This window comes from Mizuhopecten yessoensis, unplaced genomic scaffold (assembly GCF_002113885.1).
Source record: "Mizuhopecten yessoensis strain PY_sf001 unplaced genomic scaffold, ASM211388v2 scaffold5413, whole genome shotgun sequence".
In the NCBI taxonomy this organism is placed as follows: domain Eukaryota; kingdom Metazoa; phylum Mollusca; class Bivalvia; order Pectinida; family Pectinidae; genus Mizuhopecten; species Mizuhopecten yessoensis.
The window spans coordinates 82,677-107,703 of record NW_018406037.1 but is presented as its reverse complement, the minus strand read 5'-3'; the positions used below and the strand labels follow the sequence as shown (position 1 = coordinate 107,703).

At 35.7% G+C, this 25,027-nt stretch overlaps 1 protein-coding gene across 1 annotated transcript in view; it reads left to right on the top strand.

Moving 5' to 3' along the window:
• LOC110450673 overlaps positions 1–25,027 on the top strand; it is a 123,722-nt gene that overhangs the window by 67,982 nt on the left and 30,713 nt on the right. The window contains exons 15-20 of the mRNA XM_021498298.1: positions 4,097–4,152; positions 7,969–8,118; positions 9,492–9,612; positions 10,573–10,761; positions 22,357–22,745; positions 24,756–24,924. Coding sequence (XP_021353973.1) covers positions 4,097–4,152; positions 7,969–8,118; positions 9,492–9,612; positions 10,573–10,761; positions 22,357–22,745; positions 24,756–24,924 — 1,074 coding nt within the window. The remainder of the gene's footprint in view (positions 1–4,096; positions 4,153–7,968; positions 8,119–9,491; positions 9,613–10,572; positions 10,762–22,356; positions 22,746–24,755; positions 24,925–25,027) is intronic.

Here is a 25,027-nt window from a genome sequence, read left to right as displayed (position 1 = left end):
CATTTTTCCAGGTAGGGTACGTTCTTGTGTTTGATATTTCATTCTTCCGGGTAGGATACGTACTTGTGTTTGATATTTCATTTTCCAGGTAGGGTACGTACTTGTGTTTGATATTCCATTTTTCCAGGTAGGGTACGTTCTTGTGTTTGATATTTCATTCTTCCGGGTAGGATACGTACTTGTGTTTGATATTTCATTTTCCAGGTAGGGTACCTACTTGTGTTTTATATTTCATTTTTTCAGGTAGGGTACGTACTTGTGTTTGATATTCCATTCTTCCAGGTAGGGTACGTACTTGTGTTTGATATTTCATTTTTTCCAGGTAGGGTACGTACTTGTGTTTGATATTCCATTCTTCCGGGAAGGATACGTACTTGTGTTTGATATTCCATTCTTCCAGGTAGGGTACGTACTTGTGTTTGATATTTCATTTTTTCCAGGTAGGGTACGTACTTTTGTTTGATATTTCATTTGTTTCCAGGTAGGGTACCTACTTGTGTTTGATATTTCATTTTTCCAGGTAGGGTACGTACTTGTGTTTGATATTCCATTCTTCCGGATAGGGCACGTACTTGAGTTTTATATTTTATTCTTCCGGGAAGGATACGTACTTGTGTTTCATATTCCATTTTTCCAGGTAGGGTACGTACTTTTGTTTGATATTCCATTCTTCCGGATAGGGCACGTACTTGTGTTTTATATTTTATTCTTCCGGGAAGGATAGGTAGATGTGTTTTATATTTCATTCTTCCGGGAATGATACGTACATGTGTTTTATATTTCATTTTTTCAGGTAGGGTACCTACTTGTGTTTGATATTTCATTCTTCCAGGTTGGGTACCTACTTGTGTTTGATATTCCATTCCTCCGGGTAGGGCACGTACTTGTGTTTTATATTTCATTTTTCCAGGTAGGGTACCTACTTGTGTTTGATATTTCATTCTTCCAGGTTGGGTACCTACTTGTGTTTGATATTCCATTCTTCCGTGTAGATCACGTACTTGTTTTTTATATTTCATTTTTCCAGGTAGGGTACGTACTTGTGTTTGATATTTCATTCTTCCGGGATGGATACGTACTTGTGTTTCATATTCCATTTTTCCAGGTAGGGTACGTTCTTGTGTTTGATATTCCATTCTTCCGTGAGGATCACGTACTTGTTTTTTATATTTCATTTTTCCAGGTAGGGCACGTACTTGTGTTTTATATTTCATTCTTCCAGGTAGGGTACGTACTTGTGTTTGATATTTCATTTTCCAGGTAGGGTACGTGCTTGTGTTTGATATTCTATTCTTCCGGGTAGGGCACGTACTTGTGCTTTATATTTCATTCTTCCAGGTAGGGTACGTACTTGTGTTTGATATTTCATTTTCCAGGTAGGGTACGTGCTTGTGTTTGATATTCCATTCTTCTTGGTAGGGCACGAACTTGTGTTTGATATTTAATTTTTCCAGGTAAGGTACGTACTTGTGTTTTATATTTCATTTTTCCAGGTAGGGTACGTTCTTGTGCTTTATATTTCATTCTTCCAGGTAGGGTACGTACTTGTGTTTGATATTCCATTCCTCCGGGTAGGGCACGTACTTGTGCTTTATATTTCATTTTTCCAGGTAGGGTACGTTCTTGTGTTTTATATTTCATTTTTCCAGGTAGGGTACGTACTTGTGTTTTATATTTCATTTTTCCAGGTAGGGCACGTACTTGTGTTTTATATTTCATTTTTCCAGGTAGGGTACGTACTTGTGTTTGATATTTAATTTTTCCAGGTAAGGTACGTACTTTTGTTTGATATTCCATTCTTCCGGATAGGGCACGTACTTGTGTTTTATATTTCATTCTTCCGGGAAGGATACGTAGATGTGTTTTATATTTCATTCTTCCGGGAATGATACGTACATGTGTTTTATATTTCATTTTTTCAGGTAGGGTACGTACTTGTGTTTGATATTCCATTCTTCGGGGTAGGGCACATACTTGTGATTTTTTTTTCATTTTTCTGGGAAGGGTACTTACTTGTGTTACATTGTATATACTTTTTTCTTCAGGGTAGAGTACGTACTTGTGTTATATAAACCATTTATCCGGGTTGGGTACGTACTTTAGTTTTATATTTCATTTTTTCCGGGTAGGATACATACTTGTGTAGTATATTTCATACGTCTCGGTAGGTTACGTACTTGTGATTTATATTTCATCCTATCGGGTAGGGTACGTACTGGTGTTTTATATTTCATTCTTCCTTGTAGGGTACATACTTGTGTTGTATATTTCATTCTTCCGGGTAGGGTACGTTCTTGTGTTGTTTATTTCATACGTCTCGGTAGGTTACGTACTTGTGATTCATATTTCATACTTCTCGGTAGGCTACGTGTCTGTGATTAGTATTTCATACGTCTCGGTAGGCTACGTGTCTGTGATTAGTATTTCATCCGTCTCGGTAGGCTACGTGTCTGTGATTAGTATTTTATACGTCTCGGTAGGCTACGTGTCTGTGATTCATATTTCATACGTCTCGGTAGGTTACGTACTTGTGATTCATATTTCATACGTCTCGGTAGGCTACGTGTCTGTGATTAGTATTTCATTCTTCTGAGTAGGTTGCGTTCTTATGTTTTTATTTCGTTCTTCCATGTAGCTTACGTGCATGTGTTTGAGTGTCGATAGTCTTTTTATCATATGGTGCATTTGTCTTTATAAAAACAATCATAACATGATTGTGAAAATATCTACATTTTTTGTTGATTTTTCCACTTTGGCCTTATGACATCCTCACATCAGTGCTGTTAAAAGTTTGCATTATTCAGGGGAAAGGTTCACATTATCCTTGTGGTTGTTCATGAAATAAATTAAAAAGGTGAAGATCAAAATTTGTTTTTGCGCTTTTGTTAGTTCGAATGTATTTTCTGTTTATCACATGACGTAAACAAATTTACAAAACATCAATTTTAAACTATTAGTTCTTACTTTATCAGTATTAACCGAATAACGGCTAAAAGTATATCATTCCACATAATGTGATGAAACATACTTCCCAAACCTGTATATAATTTTACAGCAATATCAACTCATTTTATCATTCAAATACAACTTGTGTTTGACTTTGAAAACTTACATCGAACATACGTGTTTGTTATTAGTATTGCAAGTGTGACAATGATTTTAAAACGACAACCTGAAAAATGACCTCGCCAGACTGGCAGACCGGCGCGACATAGCGAAAAGCCGCGTCATAGCGCGAAAATACAAAAAGGAGATCACACACGTTTCCGAGTCGGATTAGTCACCGTTGCTGTCTGAAAAGATTCTTCTTCGTTTAATGGCTCTTGAATGACTGACGTTGTCCTCTTTTGGAACAACATTGGTGTGGAAGTGTCCCCCGTACACATTACCACCAAACATTGTGTGCAGTCCTCCGAGATCATCCATTGACGAGGCCGTGTTCGTGGCTGTATTTTGGACCGCGGTGTTGTTACAAGTCGGAGTCAACTGATTCTGTTGATATTGTGTTGAGGCGAGAGCCATGATTCATGAAGGGGAAGATGATATGCGTGAAATGGTCTTGTACTGATCAGAGTTATTTGACTGTAATTATTTACAGATTGTATATTTCTATGACCCGTTATCTGCATGATTTGGTTGGTATTCCCGGTAACATAAGGCCTAGTTGGCTCGTCAGATACCAGTTTCATACGGTTTCCTGGCATATCAATCACAAAATCAACTTCGTCCATCTATACTGGGATTCGTTAGGTCCTTTAACTTGAATGATTTTCGCGAGCCCACTGTTGTCTATACTGACAATATCATTGATTTTGAAAGCAGCCATAAAAGGAGCCTTAGTATAAAAAAGTAGTTCTGTTTATACGCGTATTAACACAAACGAAATGTGAATAAACTGACCAATCAAAACCCTTGTCCAAGCTGTTATAACACGTATGTTCATAACAAAAGTTTCATGAAATGGGTATTATTACACTCCTTACAGGGTAGTCATGTGATAAAAATGAATGTACACTTATAACTTTGCAACGATATATCCCATGTTATTGGTTGATACTTGGCGTTGTTTAATTATATTTGTTGATCTGCATTTCAGAGCTCTATGAATGAACTGCTACAGAAATTGCAACGGGCAGACCCATATTATGTACGGTAAGCAAAATGAAATACTTGTCTCTTCTGTTATAGTTTTACTCCGAACTTTATATTGGATTTCTAATTAAATGAAGAGTTTAATCAGTTGAACACTGCTCCAAAACATTAGATTGTTGCAAATTGCAAACATAATAAAAATTTGAAGGAAATAGTATAACTATATATTCGACTGCTTTCGTTAAGTTTCTCTAGTGGCGGAAATCAATATCAAGCGAGTTTTTGTCATGTTTTACTCTACGAAATCTCAATGCCAGGTTTCGGTAACATTTCTGTGATAAAATCTTGTGAAAATTATCGTCGTCTAAGATTAAATGAATTGGCCCATTTATACAGTACAACACACTAGCCTATTATTACGGTGTCGACTTTTGCTTGTCGCAAATTGCTTACCAAATTATAATGTATGCGTGTAACATAGACACATCAAATAAATAAAATGAATATTATAAGGGGTTTTGCATGAAACTAACGGAAACCTCAGTTTTCTTCATCACATATACAGCCATGATTCCGCTATGGAAACATTTGCTTTTATTCATTATTTTTCAGTAGAAACCTGAAGTTTTAATCGGGTTACAGTCAGGACTCCGCAACGGAATCCTTAAGCTTTTATCGATTGCTGCTATGTTTTTAGCAGAAGCAATGTGGTGTTTCAGCCAAGGTGCAGTAACGGTTTTCACAATGATAACCTTGAGTTTCAGCTAATAGTCTGCAGTAAAACCTAGAACGATTCCTGAATTGGAAAATGTATTTTCTATGCAGTGTTGCCTACATCATCTCTACCTAATTAGAATGTTCTCGTAATCAAAATACAAATTAACAGCAATATACGTAATTAAATTATCCAATAGAATATGTCAAATCGGTATTTTATAGTTATTTCAAATATTCACTGAGTGACATATGCTGATTATCAAATAAATGAACAAGTTTCATTATGTATCTAGGCAGAACATAGAATTGTCATGTAAGCTGTTTACAGGTATAATTGATTGTACTAACAGTCAATGTTTTGAGAGTTCTTCCAGCGAGAAATAAATGTATGTGTATGTCATCAACGTTCTGTGAATTCAATGATCATTTCATCACATAATATATCAATTTCTACCCAAGTTGAACTCAGTGCAACTACCAAAAGTTACCTGTTTCATTTGCCCATGCATTTGACCAGATTAGCATTTCCTGTGCGTATGAATACATATTTTCATCTTTTGCAAAGGGACATTTTTTAGCACAATTTGTAAAGAAAGAAGATACCACTGGTACAAGATTTATACCATTTCAATAAAACAAGGGAAATAATATACACAATATATTTTTTTTTAAAAGAAAGAAGAAGTTTGTAGCATTATGATCATTTTAAGTCATTCAAGTATATTTTCACATTTACACGAGATCTTGTGAATGTTGTCGTCTGCTGCAAACATGGCAAACATGTATGGCCAGTTCACTGCTGAATTGCCCCCAAAGTCTTCAAGAAAGTGACAACTCACTTGGTGATTCTGACACCGAACTACTCCTCGACATGCTTCTTGAAGTTAAACGTGTAAGTGTAACAGAAGAAGAAGAAGTGAGGGGAACAATCAGTGACCATATGGCATCATCCACAGAGAGCCACCTTCCCGGATGAAAATGGAAAATGAGTTGTCGATTGCAGCTATTATTGATGGTATTGGGCAATCGGAGTTGCTTTCAATATCCACCGGATCAGAAAGATTCAAAAAGGTGTCCGAAGAGGAACTGGAAAAATTTGAGGCATTAAATCAATCCAAGTCCACACAAAAAAAACACAAAGTGAGGGATAAAGATTAAACAAGGTATTTACCGATTATTAAAACATGAAACAATATAAAACTTAAAGGAAGTAACACTATATTTGCTGCAAGTAACACAACTAAAAATGCAAGTGTAATGCAGACAAATATAAAATAATATCTGACAGAACACCGACACTTCTGATTGTACAGAGTAAAGTTTATGAACGTTAGTTGAAGCAGTAATTGTTCTATCTCTGTTTCACGTATACCTGTGATTCATATCGGGGTGTGATAACACACAAAACTTATCTAGTATCGGGTAAGATACCATAGATTCAATTTTCAAAACTGATTTTGGGCAAATATAGACACAAATTTCAAGATGAATAGAATCAAATATGACCTTAAAATATTGAGTCTATGCGGTGCCTGGGGACACTGTTACAGCTAGAAATTAATAGTATTTTTTTTTTATTGGAGATGAATTATAACAAATATTACACTTTCTTCCTACAGAATTAGATGTCGAAACTTATCATTCCCAAATGGACATGCAGAATGTAAAACTGAGGAACTGAGCAAGAAATTCCCAAATGGACATGCAGAATGTAAAAACTGAGTAACTGAGCAAGAAATTGGGACATTTCTATTGTTAGGCTCAAAACAAAACCCAAACTCCAACAAGACAGCTGATTACTATAAGAACACTCTTGAAGCAAACGAGCTGCAATAAACAGACACCTGCACGACCTTGACCGCAATATTGATATTTTACATTCAGGAGAATTTAGAAAACCTAATAAGCTTCTTGACAGCGTATGGTACAACATCGCCATACACCATTGTAACACGCGGATTAGAGTGTCATCACCAACTTTCAAGAAAGTCTTTTGAATTTAAAATAGATGAATTGGCTGTAGAATGTGCTGTCATGACTCATGAAATGCGTCAAAACATTTCAAGGTGGCCTAACCAACACTGAAGCAACACATGGCAAACGCATGCACGCAATTGGTCCAGCAAAGTGTCCAGTAAAAATGTTGAAACTATTTATGTCGAAAACTGACCCTAACACCTCGTTATTCAACAAATGTGTCGAAGAAGCGATCTACAAACGGCCCACTGCTTACGCGTAACAGTCATACAAAATATGATCGATGCTGGTTACGCGACACGACAAATCATGTTTATGTCAGGTGACCGGAACGAAGCCTCAGTGAGAAGCTACAAAGAAGCTGTTCGAGCGACCAAAAACGGTCAATTAGCAGAACATTATCAGCTGTTGATAGCAGAGGTGACAATTCATGTACTGTCCTAGAAATTGCCCCTCCAGCTGCCAATTCTGCCTCGTGGGTCACTGTCACACCCCGCCCCCGGTACAAATCGAAAATAACACTGGTAGGCCTAGCCAAGGCGTACCTGAAATGCAGTCAAACAGCCAGCTGCCACATCAAATTGTTTCGTCCGTTCAAGCTACGTCTGGTTTTCTGTCTTATTCGACATTCATCAATTGCAGGTTCACCTTTCAGAAGATGTAGAACTATATGATAAATATCGCATGTAAAACACGTTTTTCTGTGTGTTTTGTTTTTTCGTAATTTACCTGTATTTAACTATCGGCGTACACTTTGTTGCATGATGGTCGTTCAATGGCGGACTATATTTTTTGCTTACGTCTATGCCTAGACCTGCACAAGCTCCAAAATCTAGGACGAACTATCAGAATGGACACAAGTTCCAATTATCGAAAAAAACACATGTTTATTGAAATATAAGGATTGAATCTTGCTTTGATCGATTTCATGGGGCGATGAATTGAGTTGGTCTTGAAACAAATTCAACATGAACTGCTTCACAGTTCATGAAACAAATTCAACATGAACTGCTTCACAGTTCATGAAACAAATTCAACATGAACTGCTTCACAGTTCATTAAATTTGTTTCAAGACCAACTCAATTCATCACCCCATGAAATCGACCAAAGCAAGATTCAATCCTTATATAATAGCACAGATGTACAAAAATGACATAAACACTTTGCATGGACTTTTACAGCTGTATCAAACCCAACATGTTCCTAAAACCAGACAACTTCGATGACGAAAAGGTGTTGGAACAGATGCTTTATAATGGGATATCGGAAGTGGCAAAGATTAGAAAACTTGGTCTTCCTATTCGGAAACGGTATGACGACTTCACAAAGAGGCAAGTAATCAATACTAAACAGAGTTATATCATATAAGTAATAGTTTCGTTCATATGTTAATTATATTCGCGTTATCAATTGGACTTTGAATAAACAACGTGTCATTTTTTTTAAATTTACGAATGACATAATTCAGAATGAAAAACTTAATCTCCATTTTGAAAGTGTTCAAGATATGAAAACAACTGTAAAGGTATATATTTACTCAGGAAAACTTGTATTGGTAACGCAAATATCACTGCTATGAATGCTTTTGATTAGGATGGCATTTCAGGTCCGAAGATCTTTGATGATATAAATACAACATTGCGTTCTCTACCACACAAATTCCTCAGTATAAAAAGCAATTAATGTCCCCCTTGGTTTCATATTTGTATGCGTGAATTTATTGAGATAGAGTTTTAATATAGAAAAGTAATACAGTCTTAAAGCAAACGTTTTCTATATCATATTCTTTCCATGCTAAGTCAAGGTAAACCCCATGGATGCCATTTAAAATCTGGTTTGATATTAAGGGTAGTCAAGAAAATAACAAACTCTTGAAGCATTTGAACGGTAGGGTCCAAGATAAATGTATAGATTATCACAAATGAAGTCAAGATTACGCTTGAATACAGATGAAAAGTCAGTCGCACAATCTGAGGCCACTCCAATGGGTTTTATTAAATAAAGATATATCACCAATTTACTTGTTTCAATATATTAAAATACATTGTTTGATTCTTGAAAAGTATGCATACATGTTAAGGGTACGGTAATCAAATGGTAGGACGCCGGGCTTGTGACCGAAGGGTTGCGGGTTCAAGTCACGGCACGGCACTGTGTTGTATCTTTGAGCAAGATACTTTACTCCACTTTAGGCTTGTTCCGGTCTACTCAGCTATAAATGAGTACGTGGTTGGGCAGTCTTAGAATTGTAGAATGCTAGATGTGAGCGCCGAAATGACAGTACTGACTGTATGCTCCCTAAAGAGTTGAGAAAGGTATTGCCTAGTTGCAAAGGCCCTATAACTACAGATAATAATTTGTGAACCGATTTGAGACGACCTATGAACTAGGTTGTGATAAAGCGGTATATAAGAATCTTTAATTATTATTATTATTTATTAATATTGTGATAAATCGTCACGGTAGAAGAAGAACCCTTTTTAACACATGAGTAGAAAGGTTAAGATAACCATGTTTCAAGTTGTACATGGCAAATTATTTTTTCAGAAGAATATTATAATTGAAACTTTGATTTTAAAACGCCGAAGCATAAATGATAGTGTAGTTCGCTAATTACAGAGGAAACAGGGGTGGCATTAATGAAAGTTTAACATATATCTAGTTATGCAATTGAACGTCCTTTGTGCTTTAACTGATATTGTAGATACAGACCACTGTTTCTGGATTGTCGGAAGGCGCGATCGGACAGAGCTGGGGCAGAGCTGCTTCTGAAAAAAACTTTGCCAGATAAAATGATGTCAGGGATACAATTTGGCAAAACAAGGGTATGTAGCATCCTTGCTTCTAATTTGTTTCTGTTATCTATTTAGAGTTTGGTATAATTTTGCATTCCTGGGCCTATGTAATCAGCCTGTTTAATCCATTCCTGACTCCTTGATAGTCGGATGCGACACCACATTCATAACTATCTAGATGTTCTCTGTCTGCCTTCTTCTCGAGGTTTCTGGCAGCACGGGTTTCCTTCATGAACACCAATGCCTTCGTCCTATCTGTCACATATTCTGATGGAATATTAGAATGTTAGTTCATGTAATTAAGGGAGTTTTGCACCTCAAATTCTGTTTCAGCAGTGATTTAGACGAATTGGGATTTCTAAGTGTTTGACTTACTTGCATCTTTCATTCCATTTTTTTGTTCATTTCGTCGTGTGCTTAAATGCCTTCTGTGAATTCTGTGAGGTCCATTTTCGTTTTACCAGTATACATATTTCCGTTGTGTTGTCACGATAATATCCCGGAAAACTCTTTACAAATCCTTATTCCCAAAATGAATTTTTGTTTTCCTTCCTATGCCTGTTTTTCCTTCACAAATTGAATCAATGTGTGTGTGTTATGTTCATCTATCATTGTAGACTTCAGGATATTTTATGATTTTTTTGACGCCGTATTTTAATATTTCATAAAACAACTTTTCTTTGCATATCTCATTAGACTGATTTCAAACGTACTCTATGTGTAACATATTAAACACGCTTCATCTAATAAACATGTTTTAATGTTATAAATCACACCATGCATTAGGTAGCATTTTCATCGACGAAATAATTATCGTATTAGCCATCGAAATGTCACACATTAAGTTTTCACTGATTTAGCTTCATCATATGTACCGACGACGCTGAGAAAATGTTCCATGAATATTACGATATATTTATTAACAGTCATAAAATAGAGTTTATTTGATATGATCAATTATATATGTAAATATTGTATATCGTTGTGCAGGTTTTCATGCAGGAAGATGTCAGTATCTGGCTAGAGAAATGTCGTGGTTTCAGGGAGCGGGCTGCCGTTGACACCATTGCTAAAAGGTGGCAGCAATATAAGATTGAAAACAAACGAAAAGAAGAAGAAAAAAGACGAATGGAAGACGAAAAAAGGGCCATACTGATGCGTGAACTTGAAGATAGTAAAGTGAGTTTTATATATAATGATTTTAAAACACAATGTGGTAGATAAAGGAGTAGATTCAGGAAGGGTCATTTTTGGCCATTTTTACGAAATTTTCAAGCTTGTTACAGAACAAAATAACATGTGATAAATCCTTGGCTTACATCTAGAAAAATATATTCAAAAATGTTCGACTGAAACAAAATGGTATTTTTCTTACTGCGCATGTCACAAAATGCCATGGTTTAACTAAAATTTTGACTAAAATTTACCCCAAATGTTTAGATCATTTCCTCAAAATAGCATAGGCTCCACACGTCGCCCAGAATATTTTTTATTGCAAACGAAAGAAAAGAAATCATAAAATTTATTTCTATAATTTGATTTTTGGGCGAACTATGGTGCCATATGATAAAACATGAATGTTTGCGAGTTGGAAGTGTGAAATTTGTGGTTAAGTACCGCGGTCAGCACGCACACGGTTCACAACGTAAAATGCTGGTGCCAACGTTACGTTACGCCATTGACGTTTTGTTATTCCCATCAATAATAATTCATGTTGATCATCAAGATAATCACGAACAGATGAAGAAGATGTAGTAGAGTCGAGATTTTCCCCTTTTTTAAATACAAGTTTGGAGTAAGAAGCTGGAATCGTAACAATTGAGGTAAGAAATCATTTCCCCTCGAAAATTGGTCAACTCGTCCCGAAATGTCACAGTTGTTTATAAGGTTACGTCTTGCGTATTTATAAAGAAATTTTGTTTGTGTTATTGATAGTGACGTATTTTAACAAATTTCGGAAATCCCGTTCATCAGTGAAATAATGAAAATATCTGCTATAAGTTGTGAAAACATCCACCACATTCTGTCGATATTGCAGGCCGAATGCGACTCTTGACATAATGGTGAGTCCTGGTTTAACCCTTGTAGTTAGTTTTGTAACAATAAGTCCATATAATCCATTTTGTTTTCACTGATACTGTAGAACATTTAGACAGCAGTAGATGGATTTGATGACAAGAAATTGGAAAATAGCGATAAATGATTGAACATTATCTACAAGTTTTGAAATGACGATTCCGGTAACAGCGTCAGGTCTCCGTGCATTTTGCCCTGCTGTTGTGGGATCGAACCCCAATGGGCGACAATTTTAAAACCAAAAAGAAATCTCATATATATATATATATATATTTGTGTGTGTTTACTTTGTGCTGAATAAGAATGTCTTTAGGAAGGAAAAAAATCCTTAGATATATATATATGTTTAAATAAAATGTTTTGGGTTATTTTTAGAATGAAACTCTTTTTACACGCTCTAAGTCTTAAAACTTGAGCTTGAAATATTTTAATTAATAGGTTAACATTAACATCACACTCTAGATTTATTATGTGGATGCCTAGATATAATCTTCACATGCACTTTACCTATCCTTATCTTGAAAACATGGGTGAGTCGGGACAACGTTGATGTGTTACTTCTTAATAGTCCAGCGTGATGGTTATGCCCCTACTTGTGTTAAGGCATGCTAGTGTATTGTTACATTCTGATAGTGATATGACCTATTATATTCTTTTTCCTTGTAGCATGGCATTTCTACTTTGCAAAATGGATTTCCGGGGTACGCTCGGCCAGACGGAATGTTACAAAGGAACTGAAGAAGTTCTTGCAAAAATCATTTCGTATCAACAGCACAGACAATGACGTCATCTGTAATACATGCAGCCACAGATTCAGAGATAATAGGCTTCCATCAAAACAACCCACTGAGGACAGTGACGAGAACTTTCAACCTCCGCCGAAGAAAAGATAAATAATTATGTTTCATATAATAAATTATGTGTAGAAACTGAAATACAATATTACTTCCGAGACATACTTTTTGTTATTATATTAATTTTGAAGTATTCCATAAACATGCAGGTGCCACCTGACAAGCAGACATAATTGCAACATCAACACCCATATGGATAACGGTATAGTGGAACATTTGTTGCTGGTAGGCTGATGATGTAAAGTCACATGGCAAATGCAAATACATACTATATACTACATATTATTAAACTCATGCTGAAAACCCATTACTACTGTCTCCTATATATCGTTGCTATGGTATAAATATGGTTGCTATGGATTATTTGGTAATCAAATGACAATACAATTTTTTTTTTTGTCTTCTTATCATAATACACTTCAATGACAATTATTAGATCAGCATTTAAAGGTCTAAAAATATTAAAACTGAAACGAAACAAAAAGTATAGGAAGAAAATCTGTACATTTCTGTCGTAAAAATGATCGACGTTGCTAGGACTGTTGCTAAGGAATGCAAATCCCCCATTGATAAAAACAACTATGTTTTAAACCTATTCCTATTCATACAAGTAAGTGGTATAAATATGAGAAAAAAATCAAAACAGAGCAAAAAATGAACCTTCGTGAATCTACTCCTTTGATTAGTATAGATATTATTGTTGATACTGAGAAAGTTCCAACTAGCGCGGTCTTATTTTCACTATTTTTTGTCTCAAAAATGTTAGATGAGAAGATTTCTATATATGTTTTACATGCGTACCTAGTTTTGATATGAAGTGTGTATGCTATGGTCAAAAAATTAATTACGCATAATTATAAATGGTATATGGTAGTTATACTATCCTCAAAATGTGAAGACGTTACTTATGTCCCCCAAAGAATGTTTTGAGAGACAAATGATTTATATAGTTTTGTTTTAGCTCACTTGATCCAAAGGACCTTCAAGCTTATGCCGTTGCGCTGGTCCGTCGTCCGTCCGTCAACTGTTCCTTCAAAACGTTATTTTTCATGAACGGCTCAGTGGTTTTTGACCAAAATTGGCCAGGAGAATCCTTAGGAAAGGCTGGCTCAATTTTGTATAAACGGAGGATGTGGCCCACTGAGAGCAGACGGGTGGGGCCAACAGGGTAAATTGAAGTAAACTTTAAATGCCTTTTCCCTTAGTACGGTTGGAGGGGTATTAATCAAATTTTATACAAAGCATCAATTAGCAAGGGAGAGCAATTTTGTATAAATAAAATGTGTAGTCCCTCTTTTGGCAGAAAGTAGGGCCCAAAGCGGAAACAGTGATAAATGTTTAAAATCCTTCTGTTTCCGTCCGATTTGAGAGCTTTTGACCATATATAAACGAGGGTTGTGATTCTCCTGAAGTACGATTTGAGGGATTTAACCGAGTTTTTTGTAGAGCATACTTGAGCATAGGAAATGCTATCTTTGATTAACGGAAGATGTGGCCCCCTGGAGACAGAGGGTGGGCCCAATGGGGGATAGTGTGGTAAATATTTAAAATCCTTCTGTTTCTGTACGATTTGAGATATTTAAACCAAATATTTCCAGACAGTTTTGGATCCTCACACTCAAAACACTGTTGTCTATTATAAGGTTGAGGCATTTATATAGAGTGTAAGCAATGTGCTGAATAATATTTCATATTTTAGTGCTCAAAACTGGTTAATTGGACTTAAAGCTTTTGGGCAAGCTTGAGGTTAAAACTTTTGGGCAAGTTCTTTTGTGAAGTGTTGGAACACCACCAACAAGGTTATTGTCTATTATAAGTATTTAGATGGAGTGTAAGCAATGTGCTGGACCATATTTGCATATTTAGGGGTCTAAACAGCTTAATTTGACTTTGTTAAATTTTTTGGACAAGCTTGATATTAAAAGTTTTGGGCAAGGTATTTTTGTGCAGTGTTGCATCATCACAATAATTAGGCTGTTGTATATTATAAAGTTAAAGTATTTTTTGGATCGCAAGCATTGTGCTGAACCTTATTTTCATATTTAGGGACCAACATGGTTACGATTGGACTTGGTAAAGTTTTTAGGCAACCTTGAGGTTATAGTTTTTGGGCAAGTTTTTTAGTGCAGTGTTGCATCACCACCATCAAAAGGCTGTTGTCCATTATAAGGTTGATTGGCAATTTGTTAATTGGACTTGGTTAAAGTGAATAAACACCATGAATACGCTGTTGACTATTTTACGTTGTATGGTCATCTCTTCTTTTGAAATGTCAAACATGTTAGGGTACAGCAAAACCTTGTTATATTGCCGCCATTTGTTCAAAGCAATATTAGCATTATAACGGGGTTTGCCAATAATTTGAGGGAAACGTATAAAGGAATTCTTAAGAAAAACATGAATAAGGGACCTAAAAATACGTTGGTGGTAAGCGAGGTGGCAAATGAAATGACCGGCATTATATCAATGTTTTACTGTACGTGTGTTTCTTATATACCCCCCGCAACGAAGTTAGGGGGTATACTGGATTCAGATTGTCTGTCTCTCTGTCTGTCTGTCAACATTTTAAATCTCATTTTGAAAGTGAGAGGGATTTGAACCAAATAGTCAACATCATCGATTGCAAAAGGGACTCAAGTTTATGAAAAACAGAGATCTACAGTGCACTTTCATTTGGTGATTTGGTCCTGTACCTCAAGGTGAAAGGTCAATTTTGTGCAAATATTTGAGTACATTATTGAATTAAATTAATTTCTAAACCAATAACGATGTCCTAAAGAAACGTGCATTCAACTTGCATCAGCCAAAGCCTATGTGCAATGTATTGTCATTAGGTCACATTTGGCCATTACCTCAAAATAAATGTCAAATAAACACAAACTTGTTCGGAACATTTAGTTGGGTCCGCAACTTTTGAACCATTAAAGATATCCTAATGAATCTTCAAGCTTAACTTCATCACCAACATATGATATGTCATTAGGTCGCTATGACCCTCAGATCAAGGTCAGAGTTAACATAAGTCCAAAATGTTCAGTGCTATCTTTTAAAAAAATAACGTTTTGTACCCTTCCACTTCAGAACATTTAGATTGCTTTTATTCATAAAACTTTTGAGTAAACAGATCTTCTGATATTTTAAATGTATGTAAGAAAATTTTAAATACGCAGTAATTAAACTTTTTTTGATTTAATTTTCATTTTACAAAGGAAGGGGAAAGAAGAGAAGATATACGTTCTTGTTTACAAAAATGAACCTTTAGTTAAGTCGCCCTCGACTTATTATTTGTTCTGTTCTTTGTTATAATTGTTCTGATTTTAATGTCACCACATGGGGAATACATGTACCATGGATGGCATTTTAATTTGGTATGAGAAAGATTTGACCTGGTTGCCAAAATATAAAAGCTTTAAAGCGCTTGAAAGGCAGGTTCTTAGATAAAATAATAAATTAAAGATGATGCAAACTCAAGTCAAAGTGAAACTTGAATCCAGGTACAAATTACGCATCCATGAAAAGTTGGTCACAACCCCAGTCAAAGGGGTATTTGTAAATAAGGATGCATCACTTGTTTATCACTTTAAAATGATAATGCACTGGCTGATAGTTGACAAGTATGCTTCCATGTTTATGTTATGGCAAGTTATATAGCAGGTTTATTTTTGCGACTGAAAAACAACCTATCCACACACATTATTAGAATGGAAACGCTTAACATGCTTGACTACTTGAGCTATATATCGGTTCAGCAGTTATGCCTACATGACATCCAATAAGCCAGATTTGGACCGAGGCATTATATTTCTATGGTTGAATCACATTTGTAAACAATTATATGCTAGTTTTGTGACAGACGTCGGTCACGATGTGAAATGACTCACAGACCACAGGACTGCCTTCCCCATGTAGCACCATGTATTGAAAACAAAAATACATGTACCTACAATATTTGATAATTACCATTTATTGGCCTTGTGGTAGAGAAACACAATTTTCATTGGCCAAGTCTGGATGAATCATGATTTGTCGAGGCAAAACAAAGAATCACTCTTCCCTTATGCAAAAACAATAAGTAGTTTTACTATATTAATATAAATGAATAATGTAACAGTGAAAATAATCAGGCCTCCGCAGCATTGCTGTCGTCTGTTTCAGGAACTCGGAACTCAGATGCGGTACCTCTAGCTGATCTTTCTAGAGAGACTCCACAAAAGGAAATATGCCTGGAGATATACAAGCAGCCAATTGCAAGGGCAACATGATGTTTTATTTTCCCGTCATGTGATCAATAAAATAAAATCAGAAATGTTGTAACACAAAGGACGTATAATAATATCATATTTTGCCTTTCGCTACTTCTCGTCTCTCGGAAGAGGAGTAACCTCATCATTTTGTACTTTTAATCCCCCGCTTTCACCGAAACGGGGGTATTAATTTGGGTTTGTCCGTCTGTCTGTCTGTCACGCTTCGTTTCCGTACAATAACTACAACAACTGATAACCAATTTTCTTCAAACTTGGTCACAGGGTTAAATGCCTTAAGGGCTCAACCAAGTTTGATGACCACTTTCAGCGGACCCAATTTGGCGTAAATATCATCCGATTGTCTTCAAACTTAGTAATAGGGTTCAACGCATTAAAGGCTCGGCCAAGTTTGACAACCACTTTAATTGTCATTATCTGCAGTTTTCGCTTAATAACTCTAGCAAATATTAGCCAAATTCCTTCAAACTTGATAGCAATGTTTGTGTTCCGCTGTCTTTCCACTCATCTCAGGCACTCTTTGGTTTTCGTGTGATAGTTGCTGTAGATATTGTTCAGATGTTTCAACCAAATTCCGTATGCACATCCGACTCATGCCAAGTTTGCCAACCGATGTGATTCGTGCATATTTACGGATAATTAATGAGGTATAGGGCTTCTTTTTTTTCTTCATGTTTCAAGCTATACATTATCTCAAATAAGGTTTGTAGTGGCAATTGTTTATCAAAAGTTGTGTTTATTGAGAATGTATTGTAGTGGAACTTGATTGGGTCGACCGTCGGCAACCAGGTAGCTCGCTGTGTATGTTTCTACTCCTGTTACATTGGTGCTTGTGACCAACCTATTTTTCAAGTATTAGGAGTACACTTGGTAAGGGGATAAGAGAACCTTGGGTTATGAAAAGTTTTGTCTTCTGGGGAGAAAACTAAGAAAAGGGAGGGAGGAAGGTAGCAGAACTGGACTGGGTCGATTGTCAGCGACCATATAACCCCGGGTTTAAAATCCAATCTGGCCGCGCATTTGTCTGCTCCTGTTACAGTATTTAGAAACATGATCCACATTAATGTATGACAAAATGTGAAAATATGAATGTTTTTATATCAGGTCCGTAAGTGACATTTAACCTTTATCAGACCTGTTTGGACCAACCCCTCTGTGCGCCACAGGAGGAGGTGGGGTAGAATTTAGTCAATTTCTGCAACCAAATATGGTAAATCAAATAATATTGAAACTAATTTTCCTACTTTGGGTCCCATCTCTTTGGCTTAAGAGGGGATAGGTATTTTATTTTCTGATGCCATGTAATTGCCATCTTACATCCATCCAAGTTTATAAACTTTAGTCAACCCCCTCCCAAAAGAAGACCTGAGACTATTTGGTAATTTAATTTAAAAAAATGATAAATCACCTTAGGGACCTTTCCATCCATGAAAAGAACTCAATACTAGGTAATTTTCTCTTTGGAAACCTATCCTAACCCCCGGGGTAGGGACAGGAACGCCAATTTTACAATTTGGTTCCCTCTTTCACAAAGAAAGATTCTTATGACGTCTGTAAAGAAAGACATACATATACCTTGTGGGACTTTCGAAAAAATATAATAAAACTGAAATGAAAATAATATAATAAAAAGCAGTTTTCTAAGTGTAAAAAGTCTGCAGGTCTAGTTCGCGATTTGAATTCTGGGTCCCTATTCATGAAACAGTTATCATTCACAAGCATGGGTTTTGTGCTGAAGCCGAAATTCCTGCTCCGGTTATAAATTGACAAAACAAACCTTATTTTACAGTTGACTTTTTGATCTGTTGATATATTAAGTTGGGTTACAAACAAGAGGCATGATCACTAAGACCATTCAGTCTTAAAAAATAGAATCTACACACTATAGAAAATAGGACAATGAGATTTTGATTTTGTATAGACATACTAAAAGATTCTCGAATATTTTTGGTGAAATTAAGAAAATATGTCTAATAATGAAGGAAAAGAGTAAGGAAACAAAACACTTTTTGCTCACTTAACTAAACTTATCATAGGCTATCACATATCCAAGGATATAAAAATCGCAGATATTTATAAATTTACAGTGATTTTCATTGTAATTGTCTATGGGTCTACTGTTAAGTTCGAATACTGAACCACATGATGAAGTTATTCCTTTTGCTCTGAACCTTCGGCAATGTTGAGTGTCAGCCCCTACATAAGTATTGCATTTTGAATTGCATTCACAGGACAATGATCCTAACCAAACATGGCTGATATCTATTTCAAAGTTACAGGGAAAAAGTTGCGTGCTACATTACAATTTCGTTCCAACCCTCGGCCCCGCTGTTTGTACAATTTTGTTTCAACCCTCGGCCCCGCTGTTTGTACAATTTCGAATTCCGACTTCCTCACACTGCTTCCATACAAATATGGATGATATCCTTTTCATAGTTTCACTTTTAGTAAAGAAGTTTTTTTGAAAGCTATATGGTCATATTAATCCCTTTTATTCCCCTCCCTTCACCTTCTTGGTGTTAAACTCCAATATTTATACAAATTTGAATCCTCACCACCTCCAAATATTTGTCATCAAATTTATTTTAATTCAAAACCATGGTTCTATAGAAGAATTTGATTGAAGAAATTGTTGATGGGTAACAGACAGATGCCGCAGTAAATAATATTTAGCTTTCAGGTCTGTCCTTTGGACCAGGTAAACAAAGAACGGGACACAAATCAGGATAGCAATTGCTCTTGCTACACCTTCCTTAATATATTTTATAAATTGCAGAATTCATCACAATTAATTGTAATATTGAAATCTGCTTGAAATATCATACCAGCTTGTATTTGAACATTTCGCCCTTACCATACACAGAAAAAAGGAAATTAAATGCTTAATTGGAAGTTTACAAGAATCAAATATTGTATATTACAAATATGTGTATTGTAAACAGGAAAAAATAAGTTATTTTAAGTAGGAGTGAATATTAACTGTCATTGTACCAGAAAGCTAATCATACTACACGTTAGATCTATAGCGGAAAAGCACTGGGTCGATCGTCAGCGACCATGTAACTCAATTGATAGAGCGTCCTTCTAGAGTTTGGAGGGTCTCTGGTTCAAACCCCGGTTTGGCCGTTGTATTTCTCTTACTCCTGTAACTGATATATACTCTTAACAATACTTAATATTTTGAACATTTTTACGGAAAATTTGGTTAAGTACCAAAGAGCCTCTATAATCCTGTGTTGGAATATGTGGTATCCACAGATATAGTGTATTCTTCATGAACATTGATTCACTGTGCCTTCATTTATGTAAGCATGCAAATAAATTGTGGATGAACTTTATGACAGACGAGGCTAGTATCTCTGGATGAAACTAAGTCAAATTTTAAAGCCAAGTTATGTACAATACCTATTACTAATCAAAGCAAATGATCTGAAAAAAATCCCTGTTATGTTCTCAACGGATGTAAACAAATCTCAATTGCATACATACAGTGGACAGTGTACGGGCACATTAACTGTTTTATTTTCGTCCAACTAAGGACCTGTAGTGCATATGCATGTGTCGTTGCTGACGTATATCCCAAGTTCCCTCTTGCACCGACACCAGATTTTGACACATTCTGTCAGATAGATGTCTGGTGTTAAGCCAGAGCGCATTACTAGATGAAAACATGAAATTCTCTGGCATCGACGTCGACGCTAAGTTTTGAGGTGCTGACAGCAAAATCTGTCGTCAAACAACCTATACCTCAAATGTATCAATAAATAGGCTATTTATTAGTCCCCTGTAAATCTTGTACGCCGTTCACGGACCCTGACTAAAAACCCAGGAATATAAAGTTATTTTAATATCTCAACAACGCAATCGTTAATAAAAAAGCAAAAAACTGTAATAATATCAAATATTACTTTTAAAATGTGACATTTAGAATTGAAAAATTCAATCACTTGATAATTCAGAAATGGACAATAATGTATATTTCAAGGCGGTAAAACGCCGTAGTCAACTGTGAAAACTACTGATTTTTACATATAATCGTAAATATAGCGTATAATGGCATACTAATTTCAGTCTACATAACACAAATACATTATTGTTTGTAAATTTACTAGTTTCAATGGAAAAAAACGACCTTTTCACACTTAATGTCGACTTTACTATGATCACGGGAGGGATTAGCGTACACAATTTACCAGGGACCGTACTTATTGATCCAAAACCACCGTTTGTATCACCGACAGCTGTTACATTCTATCGGTAAAGTCCTTTGTTTTTAATTGCTCAAAATTACTGATCCGGACCAAAAACGGAATCTTATTTCTTACTTCTTATTTAGAAGAATTCGGGACCGCTTCTTTTGGACTCATACAAAAATCACTTACTGTATGTTATTACTAAGCTTTTGAGCTAAAAGCTTTAATATTTGATGTTCAACACTAGTGACAACTGTCTCGATTCATAGATACAAACCTGGCAAAGGCTTCAAAGGGCATAGTTGACAGGTTTAATGGCATATATAAGCGCTACAGGCGTATGATTCTGGAAGGTTACAAGCCAAACCGGTAAAGTGGGACGGAAATACCCTTTGACTTTCGACCTCATATAAATCCGCCATAACAAATACAAATCTACAAAAGCTACTCGTTTTTCTACCGTTGTATTTCTGTAGATTGCATTCAACGTAAAATATGTCAATAAATACCCAGTAAAATTACTCAGACACACTGTATTAAACCGGATCAAATTTTAGATATGGATTAAAATCGTATGAAACACTTGCTGATTGCCTGATTTAGTTGTTAAAGTCCTTTTTTGTTGATTAGTCACATTCTAACAATGGCCGCCGCAACTTTGATGAGTCAGGTTGTGTTAACGTTCGTACTGGGTGCGAAAATACATGGAATCAGCATGATCATGATAAAGACTTTTAAAAATTGACGCCGTGAAGGATTGGACGAGCAGACATCTGGACTAAATGTGAAATTTCTCCAAAAGAAAGATTGTCACATAGAACTCATGTGGATTTTTTCATTGTAAGAGATGTTCTACATCCGAAACAGTTGGAATTTTGAAGATATCTCGTTTTCAATTGGTGTTATTTTATGTTTAATATTTATCCCGCAATGAATTTGTCCAAACGTTGCCTAGAAAACTATAGATTCCTATGAAATTTTGCATTAGTATTGGTAAGCATGCGTGTAGATGTGTGTGAACCTTGCACCTTTGCCAAAGGGTTGGTCGCTGCGTCCATCGGTTGGTAGAAATTAAGATATTGTGCGATTTAATTGGTATAGATGTACATTTTGGTACTGCAAAAAGTACAGTGATTTCCGATAGCATTATTTACGACAGTAGAAGTAGGTTGGGTACTCTGTAACGGCCACCGTTACAGTCAGAATTCAATTGAATATTCAATTAATATAATGAGGTATGCTCATCTGGTGCGGTAAAATGTTAAATTTGTTTGGCTTTCTACATTGTTGAATCTAAAGGTTTCAATAGACGCTTACCTTTTTCGTATTTCTGATGATTATTTTACTATCTCCAGCTATTACATCACTTAATAAATGCAATGTTCACAGGCTGACGATTCAAACGATCTAGGGCGATCCTCAACAGCAACCTCCGATTTTGGACATTCGTTCAGACCTTCTCCAGACATTGGACATTCGTTCAGGCCGAATGCGTCGTACCGGTCTGGAACTGGGATCGAAGTCTCCTATAAGTACAGCGCAAGTGCAACCAAGTCGACGACTTCCTCGGACTCTGAGGATGAAGATAGGAGTCCAGGTTCTACGATCAACTACACTCCAATAGATGCCAACAAACTTGCAAACTCTGTTGGACCCAAAAAGTATAAGGAATTGCACAGAACGAAGAAGAAGGCCCCTATGCTGGATCAAAACACTAATCCAAGCAGCAGCACTGAAAATGGGAAACAAGATTCTAAACCAAAGAAGGATGACCCTGAGTTTGTATTATTTATGCATTATGATCATACTGTCCCAAATTACTTAAATGGGTATTTGAAAAAGCATTTCACTATTTACCGCCGTAAAAAGTTATATGGTCATGTCATCCTCATTCTAGCTAGTATATGTGCTAAAACCTAATAAAACAAAATATTTTGGTATATAGCGCCTTATCTGGGGATATTTTGGCGTCGCCAAACATTAACGTTTCGTACCAAACACAAAACATGTGGGAGGTGATGGTTCAAAAGATTATAGTAGGTTATTAGTAAATATTAAAATTATGATCTACCAGGAAGTAATAACGACCTGGGACATGTTGCCGGGTCTAACAGTTTTGTAGATAATTAGCATCTCTATCATATATAATCTGTGTTTACTCATTTCTATTTTCATTTCCAAAAAATAGTATATGTTACTTTCGGTCGATAGCGTTGATAATAACAAAGCTTAATATTTTAAAATCAAAAGTAATAAAAAGAAGTAAATGAAAAATTCAAAACAAATGACACTTTCATTTAAGATATGTTTATCAAGTATGTTCATCCTCCTCAAATACAATTTCGTGGAAATAAAACTGCTTGTGAAATAAATGAATTCAAAGTTAGTTTATCAAAGTCAATATGCTGCAACACAGTTTGGCCACTGTATTATTTTTACTCCAAATTTAAAATAATCCATAATGAAGTCATATCCAAACAATCTAAGTACGGTGTCTGAGATTCCACAGGACATGACACAAAACATTAAAATTAGAATCCTATTACATATTTTTGTTGGATACACCCACTCAATACAACGGAATATTCTGGTTACTAAACACAAAAGAATCTCTGCTCTTTTTCTGTGTTTTGTAATCACAAGAAAATAAGCAACTGAAAGGTGTTCATGATATCATTTCAATGACTTACTTAAAATGTTTTTGCGATCTATCTATCGCTCGTACAAGTGTAAAGTTTAATATTATAGCCTCACATGGAAGGTGCTGGTGCCTTCTAGTTATCACGGTGTATGTCCATCTGCCTGTGTATCTCTCCGTTCACACTTCCATTTCCGGAAATGTTCTCAAAATCTAAGAGTTCGAAATTTATAAAATTGTATATATTAAGTGTAAATATTAAATAGGGGCTAGCAAGTTCCTAAGATAAGTATCAGTATCAATGTCACCAAAAATTAAATAGGGGTTAATAATATATGTATTGCCCTTTGTGATTGGTCAGTGTACGTTTTTTGGTAGATGTTATTTGACAGAAATTCCAACGTTGAGAAAGCAATATTACCCGGATCCCTCATTCCAAGATGGCAAGCATTCCTTGATTCTGATTGGCTTAGATATAACGTTTGATTTTTTGGTACGATGTTGACTATATTTCGTGGCAAATTGTACTTTGTTGATTCTACATGGTGAAAAAGGACATAGTATGCGGATCACGTTAATCCAGTTAGCCGCCATGACTTCTGTTCGGCTGATACATTTTAGGCCATAGCTTCTGTTCTGTTGGTCCTATTTCGTTTTGACCTGTTTGTGAATGGTATATTTACATACGTGTGTAAAACCTTATTTAACATATTCTAAACTCCAAAATGATCGCTGTGACTTTATTTGTCAAAAAATGGCGTGGAACGTAATTGGCTTGTCAATATATTAGTTAAACTATAGTCTGAAAATTAACCAAAACCTTTGTCTAAACCTAGGTCGAATACTTCAATCCGAATATTCATTGTGTTAAGTTTACGCCTTGTGAAGCTTGACACGTGTTTATTTCTGACAAACCGTCCATAACCGGGAAGAATTTCAATCCGTTGGATTGATTAAGATACATTTTAATGTAAATTGAATACATTATGACATAATTTAGATTTCTTTTTTATGTTTAAAGAGGTATCTATGATGTTATCGTAGTATGCTATAATATTGCATAACATTTGACAAATACCAGTTGCAAAAAAATAATTCAATTAAATATACAAACCATCATATCATCACATACAGTTTCAATACTTTCCAGATTCTGGGATATCTTCAAAATTATCAGCCGTGAATCAAAGAGGGAAGATCTTAGCTCAAGTGGTTGGATGCAGGTTCTGAAGATCGTCACCTACTTCGTGTTGGGCATACTTCTCTTGATTTGCTCGGTGGTACAAAAGATCAGTTTGGTGACTCTCGTATCCGAAGACGTAAGGTTTTTTTTTATCGCATTGAATAGATTTCAAAACGAACTGTTCTTTACATCAAAAAATAAATGGATGATCAATTTCCGAATACAAAAATAGTTTGTAA